Source organism: Equus przewalskii, chromosome 2, assembly GCF_037783145.1.
Source record: "Equus przewalskii isolate Varuska chromosome 2, EquPr2, whole genome shotgun sequence".
Classification (NCBI taxonomy): Eukaryota; Metazoa; Chordata; class Mammalia; order Perissodactyla; family Equidae; genus Equus; species Equus przewalskii.
Genome location: NC_091832.1, coordinates 6,747,861 through 6,772,067, shown reverse-complemented (window position 1 = coordinate 6,772,067; position 24,207 = coordinate 6,747,861). Strand labels below are relative to the sequence as shown.

At 34.4% G+C, this 24,207-nt stretch overlaps 1 protein-coding gene across 19 annotated transcripts in view; it reads right to left on the bottom strand.

The window, feature by feature from the left end:
- TUT4 (terminal uridylyl transferase 4) overlaps positions 1-24,207 on the bottom strand; it is a 127,707-nt gene that overhangs the window by 60,094 nt on the left and 43,406 nt on the right. For all 19 annotated transcript variants that reach the window (XR_011537358.1, XM_070609628.1, XM_070609620.1 and 16 more), the window contains 5 exons: positions 13,536-13,713; positions 11,322-11,410; positions 9,898-9,949; positions 7,600-7,669; positions 5,927-6,053 (listed from right to left, as the gene is read on the bottom strand). Coding sequence is in view for 18 of the 19 variants with exons in the window: in XM_070609628.1 (XP_070465729.1) it covers positions 5,927-6,053; positions 7,600-7,669; positions 9,898-9,949; positions 11,322-11,410; positions 13,536-13,713 (516 nt within the window). In the remaining variant the exon portion in view is untranslated. The remainder of the gene's footprint in view (positions 1-5,926; positions 6,054-7,599; positions 7,670-9,897; positions 9,950-11,321; positions 11,411-13,535; positions 13,714-24,207) is intronic.

Here is a 24,207-nt window from a genome sequence, read left to right as displayed (position 1 = left end):
AATCTTGTTTTTCATACATTAAAATCTCATTAGTGGCCAGCCCTGTGGCCTAGTGGTTAAATTCAGCATGCTCCCCTTCAGCAGCCCAGGCTCAGTTTCTTGGCATGGACCTACACCACTTGTTGATGGCCATGCTGTGGTGGTGACCCACATACAAAACGGAAGAAGACTGACACAGATGTTAGCCTAGGGCAAATTCTCAAGTAAAAAAAAAAAAAAAATCCCATTTACACTGAGATCTACTTCTGGGCTTTCTATCCTGTTCCACAGATCTATTTGTCTATTCCTATGCCAATGGTATACACTTGACTAATGAAGTTTTATAGTGGTAAAGTAGGTCTCCCTACACTAGTCTTCTCTTTCTGATTTCTTTAGGCTATTCTCAAACATTTATTCTTCTATAACTTTAAGACCATTTTATCAAAATTTTTAAAATTTAGTAATTCTAACTCAAATTACTGTACATATAAAAATTAATTCATGTGATTTTACATTTTAGGGATAACAAATCTTTCCAAAGCATAAATCATATCAAGTCACAGATTGCTTTTAAAACTTTTCCTGTGCTTCCTCACTGCAATTAAAATCCAAACTCCTTACCACAGGAATTGTCTGTCTAATCTTATTTCCTACCACTTTCACAGTCACTCACTTCATTCCAGTCATTCTTATCTTCCTTTCTGGTCCTCATGAGCTCACTCCCACCTGAGAGGCTTTGAAGTAGCTATCCCTTGGATGCTATTCCCTCAGACTTTCAGGTGACTGGTTACTGCTGGTCTGAGTTTAAATATCACTTCTTCAAAGAGCCTTTCCTGCCCATCCAGGGTAATGTCATTCTCTTAACACATCATCTCATTTTCATAGCACTAAACTCTACCAGATATGTTATTTATTTATTTGTTTACTGTCTGATTCTTCCAAAAGTATGTAAGCTTCATGTCAACAGGACTCTGTATGTTCTGTTATATTTTTCTAGCACCAATAGCAGTGTCTGGCACATAGGAAGCATTTAACAAATATTTGCTGGAGCTGGCCTGGTGGCACAGCAGTTAAGTTCACATGTTCTGCTTCAGCAGCCCGGGGTTTGCCGGTTTGGATCCCAGGTGCAGACAGGGCAATGCTTGGCAAGTCATGCTGTAGCAGGCGTCCTACATATAAAGTAGAGGAAGATAGGCATGAATGTTAGCTCAAGGCCAGTCTTCCTCAGCAGAAAGAGGAGGATTGGCAGCAGATGTTAGCTCATGGCTAATCTTCCTCAAAAAAAAAAAAAAAATTGCTGCATGAATGAATTTGTTCAGATTTCATTTTACCTTTCAATAATAGAATTTTCTTCCTGTACTTTTCTTATTAAATTTATTCCTTAGTATTTTATAATTTGTGTCACTATCATGACGGTAATACTGTCCCTGTTTCTATTCTACCAGGTTATTTTTATGACAGAGAAAAGCTACTAGTTTTTGTAGGTTTATACTGTATTTAGTCATCTTACAAATTCTTTTATTAATCCTAGTGGTTTTTTACTAAAATTTTCTAGGTATTGAATCATATCATTAGCAAAGAGAAATTTTCACTGTTTTTCCAATATTTATATTCATTATTTCATTTCATTTTCTTATTGCATTTTTTAAATCTCCAAAACAACATACAACATCATTGGTGAACATCTCTGTTATATGCCTAAATATACGGCTTGAGCAATTTACTGTTTAGAATGATGTTTGTTATTGTTACATTTTGGGTTTTTTGTATATAATCTTTATCATTAACTTCCATTTCTAGTTTACTTAAGAGCTTTTTTTAGGAAGAATATGTCTTTTTGGCATCTATAATGTTTCTTCTGTTTTAGTCAATGTACTAAATTATGTTAATAGATTTCCTGATATTAAACCATTTTTATATTCCTGAAATAAATCCTCCATGGTCATGCCATATTACCTTTTGATACACTGATATATATTGCACTTGCTTATATTTTATTTAGATTTTTGCATCTACATAAGACTGGTCTATAATTGGCTTGGTTTTCTTATTTTCCTTTTTAGATAATAAAGACTTAGCATAATCACTAAAGCTTTAAGGGCTTAATAAACTTAAGAATACAATTAAAAATAAGAGAAGATAAAAAACTTTTTAAAAAAGAGCTTCAAATATTCCACTAGAATAAATTCTCATTTATCCAGACTATTAGGACAAAGAGCTATACTGAAGAAGTCAAGTTAACCAGAAACTTCTTAGCAACTATAAAGAACTGCTCATGTATGCTGTTAACACTATCAGATATTTCACAGAAGAATAACATTAAGGCAGTTTAAAAGAAAGCTCTTATGGGGCCGGCCTGGTGGCGCAGTGGTTAAGTGCACACGTTCCGCTTCTCAGCGGCCCGAGGTTCGCCGGTTCAGATCCCAGGGGTGCACATGGCACCGCTTGGCATGCCATGCTGTGGTAGGCGTCCCACATATAAAGTAGAGGAAGACAGGCACGGATGTTAGCTCAGGGCCAGGCTTCCTCAGCAAAAAGAGGAGGACTGGCAGTAGTTAGCTCAGGGCTAATCTTCCTCAAAAAAAAAAAGAAAGCTCTCAAAACACGGATCTCATAGCTAAGATATGGAAACAATCTAAATGTCCATGACAGATAAATGAACAAAGACAATGTGGTATACACATACAACAGAATGTTAGTGAGTCTTAAAAAAGAAGGAAATTCTGCCATTTACAACATAAATGGACCCAGAGGACATTATGCCATGTGAAATAAGCCAGACACAGAAAGACAAATACTGTATGATCTCACTTATACGTGGAATCTAAATTAGTCAAACTCATAGAAGCAGAAAGTAGAATGGTGGTTACCAGAGGCTAAGAGAAAGGGAAATGGGGAGATGTTGGTCAAGGGGTACAAAATCTCAGTTACACAAGAGGAATAAGTTCTGGAGATCTAATATACAGCATGGTGACTATAGGTAACAATACTGTACCGTATACTTGAAATTTGCTAAGAGGGAACTTCATAGTTATCACATAAAAGGTAACTATGTATGGTAATAGATGTTAATTAGCTTGACTGGTGATTATTTTACAGTGTATACATATATGAAATCATCAAGTCGAATACTTTGAATATATACAAAAAAATAAAAATAGAAAACCAAGGGATTTCTTTTAAATGTCAAACACTGCTAAAATTAATTCCTATGTTAACCAAAAAGAGTTGCTCTGAGCCAGAAAACTTGACTACAATACACTGATAAGGCTAAAGAGTTTTGCCATCCAGAGTTAAGAGGCTTTACAAGAAAACTATTTCCTATTACTGGAATGCTAACAATATAGCAAATTAAGAGAGGAGATAGCCAAAGAACAGTCAACAGCAATCCCATGATATCAGTTACAAGAATGACTTACATTCATATACTAGAATTTTTCTGAACTCTCAAATCATGGAAAATCTGTGCTTTACTAGATAATGTGCAATATGGCTTAAAACTTCAAGATAAATAAAAGCTGTTTAAAAAAAATCTTTGAGAGGAAACATAAAACAGGAATTATTTCTAGGTTTCTTACAATAAACTCAGAAAATGAAAACATGAAAAAAGCTCTTTGCAACTAACACAGCTGCCAAAAATGAGACACATTGTTCTGTTGGAAATAAAAAGGAACCACTCTGCAATCAGCTTTGTAATATATGTTTTTTAGTGTCCTTCATTGACCAGTATGTTTAGAATCAATACAAGTTTGATCAATCTTTATGTCTAAGAGGCACTCTAGGAAACAAAGTTTATAGGACATATTTCTTTTTCCAAATGAAAAAATTTGAGTATCATTTATATTCCTCTAACATAGTCTACTTACCTAAAAGAATAAAAGAATGTCTATGAGAAAACTGACACTACTTTACGACCACTAAAAAACTAGGGCATAATTAAGAAGTACTCTCCCAGAGAAAGCTCTTTATTCCTTCCATCCCTTATGAAGACACAAACCTTCCAGGGTTTGATACACTGGATTTCCTGAGTGATGGGTAGGTCTCGTCTACCAGTCTCATCCCACACTCTGAGAAACTTTGGTCACTAGGGTTGTCACACCAGTTTCTGTTCCTGTTGACTTATCATTATTTAAATAACCTCAGTTGCCAATTGAAAATAACAATTTGTGCAGCATTTTAGAGTTCAAAGTATACTCTCATGCATTAGCTAATTTTTGAAATAATCTCTCCAGATGGAAAAACTGAGCCTCAGATTTTCCTGAAATGCCTTGCTCAAAATCACATAAATACTTAGCGTAAAAATTACAGTTGGGGGTCGGCCTGGTGGTGTAGTTGTTAAGTTCATGTGCTCCACTCCGGTGGCCTGGGGTTTGCAGGTTCAGATTCCAGGCACGGACCTAGCACTGCTCATCAAGCCACACTGTGGGGGCATCCCATATAAAATAGATTAAGACTAGCACAGATGTTAGCTTAGCGACAATCTTCCTCAAGCAAAAAGAGGAAGACTGACAACAGATGTTAACTCAAGGCCAATCTTCCTTTCAAAAAAAAAACAAAAAATGACAGTTAGAATTGGTTTATACCATTTCATAGCATTAAATTTCTATATTATGCCAGGCATTGTGCTAAGCACAGAGTATAATGAGATAAATAAAAGGAGGTATTCACCCTCCCTCAGCCTAGTTCACTGCTCCCAGTCACTTCCAAGGATTAAAAGTCTCATTTCTGAAGAAACTGGGCCATGTATTCAACAAATATTTATTAAATGCTTACTATGTGCTGGCACAGTAAAAGCAGCAGCACTGGAAACGAGTAGTGAATAAATAAAACAGATGAAAATCCCTGTCCACACAGAGTTTACAATTTCATTCATACAAATGAATATATGAATGGCAGGGGGTAGTAAGTGCAATGAAAAAAACAAAGCAGGGTAAAGGCAGAATGATGGAGGCAATGCTATTTTCCAGATCCAGAAAACTCTGGTAAAGTGAAATTTGAGCAGAAACTTGAAAAAAGTAAAAGAGTGAACCATTCTGGATATGTGGGGTAAGAACATTCTAGATGAAGGGAACAGCAAATACAAAGAGGCCTTGGCTATGAAGAAGCCCCAACCTTAGGCTTTCTGACTGTTCCTTACTTTCCCAGCTGTTCCTTAGCCAGCTGGTTCTGCCACACCCATGGGGACAATCCTCTAATCAGAGTCCAGACAAAAAATTCCAAAAAGAACTCTCTGGCTGTTTTTGCTCTCAGGTTATCACTCCACCACCTACCCCCTGAATCAACCTTCCTTGTATAAGATTGAGAATTTTCTCATCTCTAGTCTAACAAGTATTGAATAGTATACTGACAGGATAAGAACACAAAAAATAAAATTAAAATCTCTCTTTCTCTCCATTTTCACTGATACTGGTAATTACTTTACCACTCCTCCCTATCTCCATACCAAAGAAATGAGTACAGAGGACTCACAGCCTTTAATAATACACATTAATTCTAACATAGGAAACTTAGATAACCAATCCTCAGCAGTTGCCCAAGCAGAAACTGCTACACGTTATCAATAATTTAGAAGAAAGAGAATAATGTTCTAAGACAGAGATTGATAAAAACATGCTAACAAAAGCAGCTTAACTTGCATAATCATATCTTACAACTGTAACTTGAAATAAGATTGAAAACTTGAGCCTCATATATTAAGATGTGAAAGAGAATGTTTCTATACTACATAAAAGGAAAATAAAGTGTGATAACTAAAAATTCCAAAATATATCACTAACTTTATGTCTATGAAATTTTATTTTAATGTCCATAATCGGAACCTGACACATCACTTTCTGTCTAGCACAGATAACTTTGTCCCCATATATTATGATTTATATTACATGTTAATACAGGAAAAAGCCTGAGTTATCTTAAAGATTAGGTACTTTTTTCTTGTTCCACTTACCTTAGCCCAATAGCGAAAGGCTAACACCAAGGGAGTAAAGACAGGTTCCATTTTGCCAAGAGCAGCAAGTAAATCAGTAGTGAGGCATGCCATATCATTTCCTGCACTCACTCTACACAGTAAACCACTGTGAAAGAGAAAGAAACAAATTTCACTGTATTCATACCTTAAAAACCAGAATACTTCAAATCCTGTGGCTATCCTTTCCAGTCACCATATTTTAATACCTAAGGCGTCATAATAAAAACAAATGTTTTAATAAACTTAGAGCTAACTGAAAACTACATATCATTTCCACCACATAAAGATGTTTTAGGGGCTGGCCTCATGGCCTAGTGGTTAAGTTCGGCATGCTCCACTTCAGTGGCCCAGGTTCAGAACCCAGGCGTGGACCTACAGCAACTGTCAGCTGTGCTGGGGCAGCAACCCACATATAAAGTAGAGGAAGACTGGCACAATTATTATTTCAGGGCTAATTTTCCTCAGGGAAAAATAAAAAGATGTTTCAAATGTTTGTATTTCAGAAATAAATTTCATTCTCACTTAGTATTTAAGTTCATGAGAAATTAATTTCAAAAGCAGCATGAGTCATCAAAATTTGATTTATATGAGAGAAAAGACATTGATCTCGTCAATGTCAAATAGTGCGATGTACCTTCCTAGTTCATTCTTTTTGTTTTGCATGTGATAAAAACAAAAAATGAGATACTGAACTGACTAGCTGTACTTCTTGACTCTAATTTTTCCTGCCCAAGCTTTCATATTTTATTGATATGCTATTTTCAGATTAGAAATTAGAAGAGATTTGCATATTAACCCACAAATAAGCTTACAAGTGGAAACACGAGCTACCCTAAACTGGGTGACAGAACCGTCGTACAGATATTTTGGTGGCAGGGAATGTGGGTGGTGCACAGAGGTAATTTGACACAATGGGGTGGGGAAAAAACACTAGAAATCAGAATACCTCTATTCCAATTCTGATTTTCCCCTAAATGATGTGAATTAGGACAAACCGCTTAATCCCTCCAGGTCTCAACTTTTTAATTTAGAAAATAAGGGAGTTAAACTAGATCTCCTTCTAGTGCTTTGAATAAGAAAATACAGTAATCTTAAAATATAGGAAACACAGGTTAATAATCAATAAAAGAACACTTTATTATTTCTGTATTGTTTCCCTGTCTCCCACACTGATCTCAAAAAGGTTCATTTTAGTTTCCTTTTTCAAAGGCACTTTGCTCTCTTAGTCCTCTAGACATCTGAGTAGAAAGGCAAGATTAGTCTTCAATGATTCATCCAATTTCAGTGGACTGAAAACCAGATGCTAACAGACTGTGAGCTCCTTGAGAAGAGAGGCTATTTCTTATTTATGTTTGTACCCCTAATAAGGCAGTATCTAACATAGAGTAAATGCTCAATACTGTTAGGTGAATGAACATGAGAAAAAAATGCAAAGTTCTGCCTTATAGTGTTTTATTTTTAACTGTCTGGTAATTCTATTTCTTGTTCACAGGCTTTTAGTAAGCTTGCTATTTTTAATAGAAACCAGCTTAGTCATATTAATCCAAGGAGAAATCTAAAACAAAAATTTTCTCTTTTGTTGATGTTCAGTGCATATTTGGTGATGGTTGCTATTTTTAAAAAGACTTTATTTTCTCTTCATTGTTACCAACCTTTTCCGATCTCTGCACACCACAACAGGAACTTTAGCGTGAAAATCAGATTCCACATCTACATATAATACTAATAAGGGAAAAAAAATAAAACAAGTAAGCTAATGTCAACATCTCTCAAATGTTTACCCTATGGTAAACATTAAGTAATAGTTTCCTTCTAAAAATCACTCTCATTGCTTCTGTGGGATAATCCACTCTCCTCTTTATGAGCATCAACCCAACAGAATCTCTTACCTCTCTTGGTGTCATTTGCTGTATATCACAAACCACAGGTACAGTCCCAAATACTGTCCGAAAATCATAATCACCTTAAGAAGAAAGGTTTTAACATCCCTAAAAGTTTGAATATTTTCAAGTAAGTATATAATCTAGTCAAAGTGTCAAACCTTCATAGATATAGCAAACAGAGGACGTCACTTACTTCTGAGGCTATTTCCACAGGAGTCATGAAATAAGAATCTACAATGTTTTCACAATTCAGTTATTTTAAATTATCCATGCAAGTAAAAGGCTAACTCTGCTGGCCCCATTTCCTGTTAGTATATCAAGAGTCCACCCAATCAAAGCATCTACGAAAGGACTAACAGGGTAAAGCATACTTCCATGCTGAAGTCTTTCTCTACATCTCCAAGGTAGGCCCCATGCCATAAATGTCTAATCTAAATAAAAATAGATGGATTAATAGGATTCCATTTGAAGGTTAAGAAAATATCTAAGTAGTTCTTACTGGAATTACTAATTTATTTAAAAAACACGTGCTGAAGACCTATATATCAGGAATTCCATTATGCATGGTGGATATGACAATGAGTAAGACACAAAGAGCTCAATTAGGGGTATGGAAAACAAATATATACACAAGTCCTGTACATGACAGGCTAGAGGTCTGTAAAGAGTACAATGAGGGCATAAAAGAGGGTATAATCAATTTTACAAATCAGATTGAATTTCATAAACCTATAAGACTTAAGATGATCTATTCATGCATTTTAGGGAAAAAGACATATTTAAACTATTTTTGCTAGGTTGATACTGTCTAGTGAGTCTGAAGAGGTAAAAGCTCTATATCTACCTCTTATTTGTAATATGCTTTAGAGTTTTTGTGCAATTAGAGATAAGTATTTTTTAAGAAAGAAAATGATACCAAAATCTCTTTACAGAATAAACTGGACCAAATTAATCTCTTAGAAACTAATTTCCCAGGAAAATGGTCAACAAGAAGCTGATAAATAATGGAAAGTTGATGGGGCAGATGGGAAGAAAAAGCAAACTTAAAACTGACAGTAGAACTAAAGAGAGGGACAGGCTAAGGTCACTGAGCGATCTCTTCTAAGCCAAACAGCAAATATTTTTGCCAGGTACTTTTGAGTCATAAAATTTAAGATGACAACAGTAATAATAATAACAATCTCAGCAGCAGAAATTTAATGAGAACTTAGTATATACCAGAAACTTGTCTAAGATCTGGCTTGACTCACTTCATCCTCACAACAACCTTCTCATCAAAAAGATACTATATTATTGTCATTTCACAGATGAGAAAACTGAACCATTAACATTAAATACTTTGTCAAAGGACGCACAACCAATAAGTGGCAGAACTAAAATTTGAGACTAGAAAGTCTGGCTTAAGATACTGAGCTCTTAAGCATTTACTTTATAACAAGAAAAGCAGTAAATAAAAACCAAGAAAATAACATTCCAGATTGTACTATATGACCTGGGACCCAGTTTGAGACACTTCTATTTTTTTAACTTTCATTTTAAAAGTATTTTTATCTAGATGAATGTCCTTTTTACATCAAAAGCAATCCAGACAGGTGAGGCACACATGAAAAACTTATTAGGTATGATTTGGTTGATGTAATATAAATGGCTAAATTAGGTTAAAGTGGGGAAAAAAATATTTACTCAGTGCATGCACACATCTTCTTCCCAAATCTCTCCCTAAGTCTTCCTTCATCAATGACCTCCTAATGATGATAGGTTTTTCTGTCTTTTACACAAGAAATGTCAATATTCAAAGCTAACATTTTTTAATTATCCACAAGGCAATCTTTTTTTATATATGGATTTTAAATGATACTTTTGATCTAACCAATATGTGCACTTTCTGGTACACTATTGAACAAATACATACATATATATATATGTATATATATGTATATATACATATGCAATACAATGACTCAAATACGCTAGAAGTTTTTGTTTAACTTGGTTAGCCATAAACAATACAATGCATGTGCCTTTGAAGAATTTTCTTTAGAAAGACAAATTAAAAAAGAAACTCACCACTTTTCTTTAAAATCCCAAGCACTTGTATCAGAAGATCTGGATGATTCATCTAAAAGAGTTTCAAATTAAATCAATATACTAATTTCATAGTTCAACTTGAAGAACTTTTAGAGAGAATTCAATTCATTAAACATTTAAATAAAATCATGCTCGGTATGTTAAAATAATGAAAACAGAATAGTGTTTTACTTTCATGTTAAACAAATCTGGTTCATGGAAGTACAATCTAATAAATCAGGTACTGCTGTTATTCCAGCAACCCTCCTAGAATTACGAGTTCTTAGAGTGAGAAAAGATTGTGAAATTTCATAGCAAAACTGAAAAGAAATTAGTTTACCAAATGATTGTTAAACAGAAGTTGCTGAGCTAAGAAATTTAAGGGATACTGACAACTGGAATCATGGTCAAAGGCTTAGATTAAAATACTACTTTAGGGGCCAGCCCAGGGGCAAAGCGGTTAAGTTCGTACATTCCACTTTGGCGGCCCGGGGTTTGCCAGTTCGGATCCCAATGCGGACAAGGCACCTCTTGGCAAGCCATTCTGTGGTAGGCATCCCACATATAAAGTGGAGGAAGATGGGCATGGATGTTAGCTCAGGGCCAGTCTTCCTCAGCAAAAAGAGGAAGACTGGCAGCAGATGTTAGCTCAGGACTAATCTTCCTCAGAAAAAGAAAAAGAAAAAAAATACTACTTTAAATAATAAGCTTGTCAAATGTGTAGTTTAATGTGTACTCTGCTGTTATTTAAAAGTATTTAATAATCATAGGTTAACTGTAAGTAAATGTATTAGACTTTCACTCAAAAATAACCTCAAGCATAAACTAAAATTAAAAACACACAAAATGTCAAATGATTATTTTAAATGTTTGATATGTCAATATATAAGCAATGTTAGCAGTGCTAAACAATATCAGTACTTTTACTAATTGTACTAGCTATTATTTATTAAAAGTACCCATAATGTACCAGGCACTATACAAAAATACCTGGTATATATCATATTTAAAATAACCTTATTTAATATAAAAGTTATTACCCCTGTTTCAGAAATTAGGAAACTGAGGCTCAGAAAGTTCGAGTAATCAGCCAAGATTTGAACACAGACGTACTACTTCAAAGTTCTTTCCACTTCCAATAATGCTTACCATAAGCGATAACTGTTCAACACACTCAAACATAAGCAATATTCCTTTTGTTCTTGACTGCCTTACTGTGTTTCCTTTTTTTCCTGTCTCATTTCTTTTATTTTACCTATGGCGACACCTAATAGTGTTTGCAAAAGCACTGTTTAATCATGACGGTAACATTCTACAAGCCAAAGTTTTATAGGGCCCTATATCTTCTCTAAGAAGATAATCGATAAAAAACACCAAGTACTAGTGAAAAACCACAAAAGAAAGGTTCTTTTCTAATTACTTACCTTGGGAGGAAATTTTATATCTATATTAACGTCACTACTTTTCAGAGCAAACTTAGTTAGAGACGTGCCATATAACCTAAGTGAACACTCTGGAAATAAAGGAAAAATATCAAAGCATGAAATAGTGTGCAAATATGGGAACTTTAAAAAACTAGTAGGAAAACTATATATATTTCAATTATATGTCTTCCAATTCCAGTACAACAATTATAGAAGAATGACATCCTTCCTAGCTGGTCTACAAAATAATAAAAATGTTTCTCAGTTACGAGGTTCAGGAACAGAGAAGGAAGAGAGAAATTACTCATAAAAGTTCAGTGTTTAAACAAAATTCTAGTAATACTTCATTTAGGAATGACTAGAAGTATGGTTAGCATTTAATATGCAACAGTAAAAAAACGTACTAACCTAGCTATAGCTACCGTCACAAACTACATTTATTTTTAGATACTTATATTTATGTAAGAGATAGCACTTTAAATGGGGAAGGGATCACAGACATTCAATGCTAATGCTCTTTAAAAATACAAAGTCAAGGGGCCAGCCCAGTGGTGTAGTGGTTAAGTTTGTACACTCCGCTTCAGCGGCCCTGAGTTCACAGGTTCAGGTCCCAGGTGCAGACTAGCACTGCCTGTCAAGCCACACTGTGGAGGCATCCCACATAAAACAGAGGAAGATTGGTACAGATGTTAGCTCAGTGACAATCTTTCTCAAGCAAAAAGAGGAGGACTGGCAACAGACGCTAGCTCAGGACCAATCTTCCTCACAAAAAAAAATAAGATAAAATAAAGTCAAGTCAATTCAATTCATACTGCAAACCTAAAACCGAAGAAACTCTGGCTTTCAAGAGTTCATAGAACAAAATAAATAGGAACAAGTAACATAATACCTACATCTTTCTCAGATTATCAAATATGCTTTATCAAAAATCATAATAAGGCCAATTTTAAAAGGATCTCACCAGAGAGCAAGCTAAAAAATAACATGAGGAGGGGGCTGGCACCGTGGCCGAGTGATTAAAGTTCCACGCACTCTGCTTCAGTGGCCCAGGTTTATGGGCCTGGATCCTGGGCACAGACCTGCTCCACTCATCAGTCATACTGTGGAGGCATCCCACATACAAAGCAGAGGAAGACTGTCACAGATGTTAGCTCAGAGTTAATCTTTCTCAAGCAAAAAAAAAAAAAAAAAAAAAAAAGGAAGTGTGGCAATGGACGTTAGCTCAGGGCAAACCTTCCTCACAAAAAAAAATAATAATAATGATTGGGACTGATCAGGCAGGTTTAATTTCTTACAAAGTGTAAGCTCATACTCAGTTGTATACGTAAAAGTCTACTTTTCCAGTTCACAGAATGTCAAAGTCATCCAAATCATTAAAATCATAAAAATTTCATTTCTATTCGTAGAAAATTTTTATAATGGTGAATTATTTCCATATATAATTTAAATCAGTATTCAATGTATTTTAGATAGAAAACCACATTATTACAGAAATAATAAAGAGAAATGAAAATGTTTTCCATTTTTAAATTTCAATTTTATATTCTTTCTTAGAAATCTCACAATGGCTCTATGTGAAACTATAATTTATCAACTGTCCAAAACCCCTTAGGTGGTAAGAAATAAGTCTTATTTAATATACATTTACTTAAATTCTCTACTCATGCAAAAAAATTATGAAGGCTAAGCAAATAAGCTATACATAAATGTCTCCAATAAATCTGGCCCAACTCCCCTTTGCACCAAAAACATAAGCTTTCTGTAAAGAAAGACCAGAGTCAAAAAGAAAAGTGCAGATTTTACCTCCAATATCCCTACTTAAAGTAAATTAATTTTTCCCCACCATCAGGCAATAGGAATTTTATTCAGTGACTGGTTGAAATGTATGTACTGAAACAGTATAACTAAAATGCCCATTCAGAAGTCAACAATATTAAAAAATTAATTATAAAATTAATGTAAAATATAATATTCGACCACTAAGAAATTACCCTGTATTTCTTTTTTATTACAAACATTATACTGTGCCATAATTCTCCATTTCCTTCTCTGAAATATTTCCCAAAAAAGTCATTTATAAAACAATTAAATTCACCTACTTTTAAGATGGAGGAAAAAAGAGAACGGAAAACATTAAGAAATTTACCCTAAGTTCAATAGGAGCAAGGAGAAGAATTGTGTAATTTAAAAAATAAATATAAAATGTATTTGTACCTGGTAAACATGTTGTTACAACCTTTGACATTTCCTCCACAATTTCCTGGCGGATTCTGAGGTCATCATCTGTTATTCCTTGTTCTTTTACTAATTCAATAACTGCCACACTTAAAGCAGCCAAGTGGGCAGGGGAAGGAGGTGGCAGAGAACGAAGTTCACTTTCTTCCTGTTTTTCCTATTAGTGTAATGTTTAACAACAACAACATAAAAAAAAATTTCTATTTTAATGTCCTTTTAGGCAAGAGGGAAGGACAGAAACGTATTAACTCAACAAATATTCGCTTTCTATGTGCCAGATTCAAGACATCTAGAATATAGAGATGAACAAGAGAGAGAGATCTCTGCCTTTGTGAAACTGGACTGGAAGAAGGAGAGGCGCTGTGGGGAACGTTGCTATTAAACATTAAAAAAATAAAACTTGTTCTACTTTACTATCTGCATAAATTCTGAAATCCTACATCAAAGCCAAGATACCATAGGTACAACTCTCAGGTGATAATTTTGTTGCAACAAACAGATGTTGTCTCAGATGTAGCAGAAGGTCTTGAATCTCTCTGACCTGCATACAGAGTATGAGATTAAATGGTCACAGGAAAACATCCTAGACACTATCATCACATGTGAAATACTGCCTACCACTTACAATTGATTTCTGTTATTTTATCTAACTCAAGCAAAATGTTCAAAAAAACCTCTATTTTGCTAAAAGTCTGAAAGCCAATTTACACCAAGAAGCTAAAGAGGGACTATTATAGATGCACAGTGACTTTTTAAAATTAATTTATTATTCTGATTAAAAAAATACATGCTAATTGCAAAAGCTACACAAAATACAGGAAAATGCAAAGAAGAAAATCACATACAATCTTACGTGGTAATTTCTTTTATTTAATTTATTTTATTTAATAATATTACAAAGGCATTTTCTATTACGACATTTCAGTCAAGAAACAATCTCCTATTTTTTGAGACATGGAGCTCCTAACACATATAATAATTAAAAGTAGTTTGTTCTCCCCATCCCCTCCAATATAGTTAAACAAAGACTTTGATCGATTCCTAATTTTTATTCATGTTACCATATTCAGTCTTAACATAAGTAAAGTTTACCTAAGGTATAGAATGATCAAACACAGGAGCTAAAACAACCCCATTTTGATAAGTTTCTGTGACCATTTCTGCAATCTTAATTATAATCTAAGTCTTGGATGAGTGTCTAAATGAGTGTTTATTTTTTTTAACATTCATCCAAGGTATTAACAGCAACATACTTAATGAAAAAATGATACAAGATTAACATTCAACAAAATTATCTTTAAATACATAGAAGTACCACAAAATACTTTAAATTATATTGCTTTATTGTCACAGAAATAAGAAGATCAAAGACAATAAATGAACACACACCTCTATTTATGCTATTAATAAGCCTATCCTACTTCCTTTAGGATCCTGTTTCATGAAACATTCTCATTGATATCCTCATATCACTGATCATCCTCATATCCTCCTGATACCCTCATATATTCTCTATCATACATATAATCAATGAAGCCCCTGCCCTTATGTAACTTACATTCTAGTTAGAGGAAATAGACAACAGAAAAATAAATAAATATATACTAACATGTCAGGTAGTGCTATGAAGAAAAATAAAACAGGGTAAGAGGCTACAGACTGATGGGAAGTTGTTATTTTAGAATAGAGTAGACAAAGGCGGCCACTCTAAACAGGTAATATTTAAGCAAATACCTGACAGAAGTGAAGGAAAGAGACATTTAAATTTCTGGGGGAACAGCATTCTAGAAACAGAGAACAGTAAATACAAAGACTCAGAAGCAAGAAATTATCTAATGTTATTTGAAAAGATTAATGTGGCTGGAGCTGAGTAACAAAGGAGTGACTGGGGAAGATGATGAGGTTGAAAAGCTAACTACAAGCCAAATATTGTACTGACCTTACGAAACTTGATACGAGCTTAGAATTTTATTCTAAGTTAGGAAGTCACTGAAGGGCTATGAGCAGGAAGTAACATGATATGACATATTTTAAAAGAATAATCTTGGCACCTAAATGAAGAACAGACTGCGGGGGGGGGGGGTGTTGTGGAGGGGCACAAAGAGGGGTAAGTTGGAAATAGTTCAGGTGAGATGGTGGTAGCTTAGACCAAAGCAGAAAGAGTACAGGTGTGTTACAAATGGCTAAATTTGGAATATATAATATCTTGAAGGTAAATTCTACAAAATTTACTAATGATCTGAATGTGGGGTGTTAAAGAAAGAGATGAATCAAAGATGACTCAAAGGTCCTTGTCTTAAGCACTGGGTAAATGGTGGCACCTTCTACTGAGATGAGGTAAATCCTGGAAAGAATTAGTTTAGACTGGGAAAACTTGCATAAGAGACAAGAGCCTCCTAATTAGTCTCTCATTTCGAGTCTGGCCCTTCATCCCATTCCCCATATTTCCACCAGTTATTCTCCTACTTAAAAACCTTTAATAAATCCTCAACAAAATACTAGCAAATCGAATTCAGCAGAATACTAAAGGGATTATACACCACAACCAACTGCAATTTACTCCTAGAATGCAAAAATGGTTCAACATACAATAACCTATCAATATAATACACCACCTTAACAGAATGAAAGGAAAAATAACACGAGCATCTCAATTGATGCACAAAAAGCATTTGACAAAATTTAACACCTTTTGTGGTTAAAAAAAAAGAAAACACTCAACAAACTAGGAATAAAAGGAAACTACCTCAACACAATAAAGACTGCATATGAGAAACCCACAGCTAACATCATTCTCAATGGTGAAAGACTGAAAGCTTTTCCTCTAAGATCAGGAACAAGTCAAGAATGTCCATTTTCACCACCTACTCAACATATTATTGGAAGAGGAATTACGCAAGAAATAAAAGGCATCTAAACTGGAGAGGAAGAAGTAAAACTACCTCTGGTCATAGATAACATAATCTAATATGTAGAAAACCCTAAAGATTCCACGAAAAAACTGTTATAACTAACATACAAATTTAGCAAAGTAGGATACAAATCAATACACAAAAATCAGTTGCATTTCTATACACTAACAATGAACAATCTGAAAAGGAAATTAAGAAAACAACTGCGTTTAAAATAGCAACAAAGAAAATAAAATGCTTAGGAATTAACTTAACCAAGGAGATAAAAGACTTGTACACTGACAACAACAAAATATTACTTAAAGAAATTAAAGAAGACATGAATAAAGAGAAAAACATACATGTTCATGGGTTGGCAGACTCAATATCGTTAAGATGTCAATACTACCCAAAATGATCTACAGATTCAATGCAATCTCCATCAAAATCCCAATGACATTTTTTGCAGAAAGAAAAATTGATCCTAAAATTCACATGGAATCTCAACGGACCCAGAATAGCCAAAACGATCTTGAAAAAGAAGAACAAAGTTAAAGAACTTAGATTTTCTGATTTCAAAACTTACTACAAAGCCAGAGTAAACAAAACAGCATGGTACTGGCATAAAGACACACATATAGGCCAAGAGAATAAAACAGAGAGCCCAGAAATAGAAGCTAACATACATGGTTGAATGATTTTTAATAAGGGTGTCAAGACCATTCAATGGAGAAAGGACTGTCTCTTCAACAAATGGTGATAGGGAAAGTGGATATCCACTTACAACCTTTACCTTATACCATATACAAAAATTAACTCAAAATGGATCAAAGACCTAATGTAAAAGCAAAATTATAGAACTCTTAAAAGAAAAACAGAAGAGAAAAGCTTCATGACATTGGATTTGGCAATGATTTCTTGGATATGAAATAAAACACAGGCAACAAAAGAAAACAGACAAACTGGACTTCATGAAAATTAAAAACTTTTGTGTAACAAACAACACTATTAACAATAAAAAGGCTTCCCATAGAATGGGAGAAAATACTTGCAAATCACATATACGATAAGGGATTCATATTCAGAAAATAGAAAGAACTCCTAAAACTCAACAAGAAAACAACCTAACTCAAAGGACCTGAATAGACATTTCTCCAAAGAAAACATACAGATGGACAAGAAGCACATGAAAAGGTGCTCAACATCACTAATCACCAGGGAAATGCAGATCAAAATCACAATGAGATACCACTTTACATTCATTAGGATGGCTATTATCAAAACAACAACTACAAAAAGAGTTTTATGAATGTGGAGAAACTAAACTGTTGTGCATTGGTGGTGGGAATGTAAAACAGTGCAGCTGCTATGGAAAACAGGGTGGCAGTTCCTCAAAAAATTAAACATAGATTTACCATTTGATCCAGAAATTCCCTCTCTGGGTATATATACAAAAGAAATGAAAGCACGGATTCAAACAAGTATTTCTACATCAATGTTCATATCAACATTGTTCATAATAGGCAAATGTAGAAACAACCCAAATATCCATCTATAGATGAATAGATACACAAAATATGGTATATACATAGAATGGAATATTATTCAACATTAAAAAGGAAATTCTGATACACACTACAACCTGGTTGAAACTTGAAGACATTATGCTAAGCGAAATAAGCAAAAAAGGAGAAATATTACATGATTCCACTTACCTGAGGTACCTACAATAGTCAAATACATAGAGACAGAAAGTAGAATGGTGATTACCAGGGGCAAGGGGGAGAGGGGAATGAGGTGCTATTGTTTAATGAGTACAGAGTTTCAATACGGGGTGATGAAAAAGTTCTGGAAATGGATAGCGCAGATGCTTGTACAATGTGACCACACTTAATGTCATTGAACTGTACACTTAAAAATGGTTAAAATGGTAAATTTTAAGTTATATATTTTACCACAATAAGAAAATTGTTAAACCTTCAATGGCACCAATAAGATAATGCATCATCTTCTTAACATAGAACGTACAGCAATTTAGTTTCAGCCTGCCTTTTTAGATCCTCCTGCAACCATTCCCTCTACTACCTTCAACATTTCTGGCAGATATCCACAGTTAAACAGTCACCAGCCTCCAAATACCATATATGCTATTGGACCTCCACGCCTTTACTCATTTTGTTCTCTATGCCTAATAGGCCCTTACACTCTTCCTTGTAGCTTGAATGTCAAATATTCAGTGAAGCCTTCTTAATGTCTTTCCTTTCCAATAAAATGAAATGCTCTAATTCATGATTAATAACATGCTCTAAATTCTATTCACTCTTTATCTCCTCAAGTAATCAACTCATTCTCCTCATTTTAAACATTGCCCCATCTACCAGTTTGTATCTTCATCAAGTAAGCACTCTCTACCTCTACAATACCAGCAACAACCACCACCATTAAGTACCTACTATAGGCCTGGCATTGTGTCATGGGCTTTACAGATGTTATGTTACTTAAACTCTTGTAATACACCTCCCCAGGTAGATACTATCAAAATCATGTTATTGATAGGAAAACTAAGGCTTAGAGATGTTAAATATCCGAGGAAGTGAGAATTAAATCTCGGTCTAAGTCCAAAGCTTCTTGCTCTTTCCACTTCCATTTAAACAATTACCCAACAAATATTATGGAGCAACTATGTGCCAGGCACTGTTCTAGACAATGGAGTTACAATGGGAAAAAAGAATGCATATAATCCCTGCCTTCATGGAGCTTACAGTCAAGAGAGAGATAAAGATTAATCAAATGATTATTGGAATTAAAAACATTAAAACTGTAAACTGTGATGAGAGCTCCACTATGCCATATTAAAAAAAAAGATCTTGTGTGCCACTCAAGCTACGACCAATCTTCCCTTCTTTCACAACGAAGTTTCCTGCAAGTAGAATATATACACCTTTTCTTGAACCTGCTCACTCAAAACTGTGATTAGCTCTAAAACAGAAACTGCTCTTACCAGGATTATCAAAACCTCCTTAGTTGCCAAGTCAGAGATTTTTACGTTCTTAGATTATTTTTTATCCATTATCAAACACTTTGGACTACCCTCCTGAAACTCTCCTTTCTTTGAGTTTCTATGATACCTTTCTCTCTATTTTTCCTATTTTTCTTATCATTCTCCAATCTATTTGCTGCTCTTCATCTACCAGACCCTTAAACGTTTGTGTTTTTTGATCTTCTCTCCTTCTCAGTCCCTTGGGTGATCTTACCCACACCTATGACTTCAATATGCTGAAGATTACCAAAGCTGAATCACCAGTTCCTAAAATAAATTCCAGACCCTTACATTCAACTGATCAGTAAACATCTCTACTTGAAATGTCCTGCAAGTGTTTCAAACTCAGTATGTTCTAAAACATTTTTCTTTTTGTATTTCCTCTAAGCAAACAGCATCAGAATCTATAATAATATCACAAATCAGATACCTTAAAATCATTCTCAACACCCCAGGCCTCCGTCTCCACAATTCTACATCCTAAATTCTCTTAAAGCTCTAACCTCAACTCCAATCTTACTATTACTTAATATCAAATGCTCACCACTGCCTGACTAGATTATCATAAATGACTAACTGGTCTCCCCAACCTAGATCCTTCAAAGGCTTCTTTTGCACTGATGCCAGGGTGAGTGATCTTGAAAAAACACATGTCACTAAGCTCCATAAACCTCAAAATAAAAACCAAACACTCTAACATAGTATACATATTCATTCACGATCAGGTCTTTGCCCAACTATCCAACATCACGTAGTCTAAAATATACCCTTTAGAATTTCCTTTACTGAGGGTCTTTTGGAGGTTAACTCTCTCATTTCATTTGTCTATCATTATATTCTGTGCTCACCATTGTTAGATCATTTCATTGGGTATAGAAATATAGGTTGATAGGTCTCCCCAACCCTGAACTCCAAAGATACTATTCAACTGTCTCCTGGCTTCTATTGCTGCTATTCATAAGTCAGCCACATTCCCAACTAGTGCACCTTTATGGGTGACCTGACCTTTTCTTTTTGGCTGTTTTGTTTAAAAACAACTTTACTGAGATATCGTTGACATACAATAAACTGCACCTACTTAAAGTTTACAATTTGGTTAACTTTGGACACACATATACAGTTATATGTTACTTAACAACCAGGCTATTTCTCAGAAATGCATCATTAGGCAATTTCATCACTGTACAAACATCACAGAGTGTACTAACACAAACAGAGATGGTATAGCCTACTATACACCTAGGCTATATGGCATTAATCTCATGGGACCACCAGCATACATGCTGTCATTGATCAAAATGTTGTTCTGCAGTGCATGACTGTACAACCATAAAACATCAACACAGTTAAGATAATGAACATATCAATCACAAACAAAAATGCCCTCATATCCCCTTGTAATCATCCTTCCTCCCTGCACACCCATACTCAGGCAACCAGTGACTCACTTTCCACGACTATAGGTTTAGTTGGCATTTTCTTGAGTTTTATATAAATGGGAGTCACACAGTATAGACTCATTTCTGTCTGGCTTCTTTCACTCAGGATAATTATTTTAAGACTCATCTGTGTTACTTTATGTATCAACAGTTCATTCCTTTTTATGCTAAACAGTACAACATGGTATGGGTATATCACATTTTGTACATCCATTCATCTACTGATGTACATTTGGCTTATTTGCATTTTTTGGCTAATTATTTAAAGCTGCTATGAACATTCATACACAAGTATTTGTACAGACATATGCTTTTGCTTCTCTTGGGTAAATATATAGGAATGGAATGGCTGAACTGCATATTAGGTACATATTTATCTTTTTTAAAAAGCTGCCAAAATGTTTTCAAAAGTGGATGTACTACCATATGATCCAGCAATTCCACTTCTGAGTATTTATCTGAAGGGAAAAGAAACACTAACTTGAAAAGATATGTACATCCCCATGTTCAGTGGAGCATTATTTACAATAGCCACGTCAAGGAAACAACCTAAGTGTCCATGAATGGATGAACGAATAAAGAAAATGTGGCATACGAATACACACACACACATATACACGCAATGGAATATTATTCAGTCATAAAAAAGAAGGAAATCCTGCCATTTTGCAACAACATGGATGGACTCTGAGGGCACTACACTTAAGTGAATTAAGTCAGACAGAGAAAGACAAATACCATGTAATTTCACCTTTATGTGGAATCTACAAAAGAAAAAACCCAAACTCACAGATACAGAGAACAGATTGGTAGTTATGAGAGGCAGCAGGTGAGGAGTGGGCGAAATGGGTGAAAGTGGTCAAAAGATACAAACTTGCAGTTATAAATCAATTAAGTCCTGGGGATGTAATGTGGTGACTACAGTTAATAATACTGTATTATATATTTGAAAGTTGCTAAGAGGAAATCTTAAAAGTTCTCAAGAGAAAAATTTGTAATTATGTGTGGTGGTGGATATTAACTAGACTTATTGTGGTGATCATTTCACAAAATACACATATATTGAATCATTATGTTGTATACCTGAAACTAATATTATATGTCAATTATATCTCAATTTAAAAAATAATTTAAAAATACAGGCATATCTCGAAGATACTGCGGGTTCAGTTCCAGACCACCGCAATAAAGAGAATGTCGCAATAAAGGGAGTCACGTGAATTTTTTGGTTTCCGAGTACATGTAAAAGTTATGTTTACACTATACTGTAGTCTAGTAAGTGTGCAATAGCACTATGTCTAAAAAACAGTGTACATACCTTAATTTAAAAACACTTTATTGCTCAAAAATGCTAACTATCATCTGAGCCTTCAGCAAGCTGTAATCTTTTTGCTGGTGGAGAGTCTCATAAAAAACAATATCTGCAAAGTGCAATAAAGCAAAGCACAATAAAACGAGGTATGCCAATAAATAACCCTTTTAAAAAAGTGGATGTACTATTTTACATTTCCAGCAGAACTGCCTGCAACTTGCAGCTCCTCCACACCCTTGGCAATGCTTGGTACAGCCTTTTGACTTTAGGTGTTCTAATTAGCGATTTCTCTAATGACAAATAACACTGAGCATCTTTTCACGTGCTTGACATCTACATGTCTTCTTTAATGAAGTCAGTTCAAATCTTTTGCCCATTATTTTTATCAGGTTGTTTACTTATTACTGAGTTTTGAAAGCTGTTTATACCTTCTAGATATATATCATTTACCAGATACACGATTTGCAGATATTTTCTCATGGTCTGTGGCTAACACCGTCATCCTTTAAACAGTATCTTTCAAAGAGCAGAAGTTTATAGTTTGGAGGAAGTTCCATTAATCATTTTTTTTCTTTGGTGTCATATTTAAGAAATTTTGCTTAATCCAAGGTCATAAAGATTTTCACTGATCTTTTCTTCTGGAAATTTTACACTTTTAGGTTTTACATTTAGGTCTGTCATTCATCTTGAGCTATTTTTTTAATACAGTACAAGCTATGGATTGAAGTTTTTTCTTTGCATGTGGATATCTAATTATTCTAGAACCATGTTTAACCGCAGTGAACTGTCTTTGAATCTTTTCAAAAATCGGTTGCTCAGACATATGTGAGCCTATTTTTAGACTCACTATTCTGCTCCACCGACCTATGTGTCTACTTGATGCCAATACCACAGTCTTGATGATTGTTGTTTTATAAGTCTGGAAATCAGGTGGTGTTAGTCCTGCAAGTTTGTTCTTTTTCAAAGTTGTTTTGGATCTTCTAGGGCCTTTGCATTTTCATATGAATTTTAGAATCAGTTTTCACTTCAGGATTTTGGTTGAGATCGTGTTGAATCTATAGTTCAGTACAGAAAGAACTGACATTTAACAATATCAATTTTTCCAACGGATAAACAGGGTTTATTTCTCCATTTATTTAGCTCTTCTTTAATTTCTCTCAGGAATTTTTTGTACACAGTTTTGCATATTTTTAATGCTATCATAAAGTTTTTCTTAACTTCAATTTTGTACTGTTTGTTAGTATATAAAAATACAATTGATTTTCGCATATTGATCTTGTATTCTGAACCTTACTAAACTCATTCATTAATTCTAATAACTCTTCTACATTTCACCAAATGCTCTACATAAACAATCAAATCTCTACAAACGTAGTTTTACTTTTTCCTTTCCAATGTGGATGGCTTTTCTTTCTTTTTCTTGCCTGACTGCACTGGCTAGAACCTCTAATACAATGTCGAATAGAAGTGGTAAGAGTGGACATTTTTTTTCCAATTTTTTTAATTGCTATTAAATATACATAACATAAAATTTACTATTTTAACCATTTTTAAGCGTACAATTAAGTGGCACTGAGTACATTCATATTGTTGTACAATCATCAATATCATTCACAGAATTTTTTCATCTTGCAAAATTGAAACTCTATACCCATTAATAATAACTCCCTATTCCCCCAACACTGCAGGCCCTGGCAACAACCATTCTATTTTCTCTCTTTCTGATTTTGACTACTCGAAGTACCTCACTTAAGTGGAATCATACAGTATTTGTCTTTTTGTGCTTGGCTTATTTCATTTAGTATAATGTCCTAACAGTTCATCTATGTTATAGCATATCAGAATTTCCTTCCTTTTTAAGGCTGAGTATTCTATTCTACATATATATGACACTTTGCTTATCCATTCATCTGTTGATGGACACTTGGGTTGCTTCTATGTTTTAGTTATTGTGAATAATGCTACTATA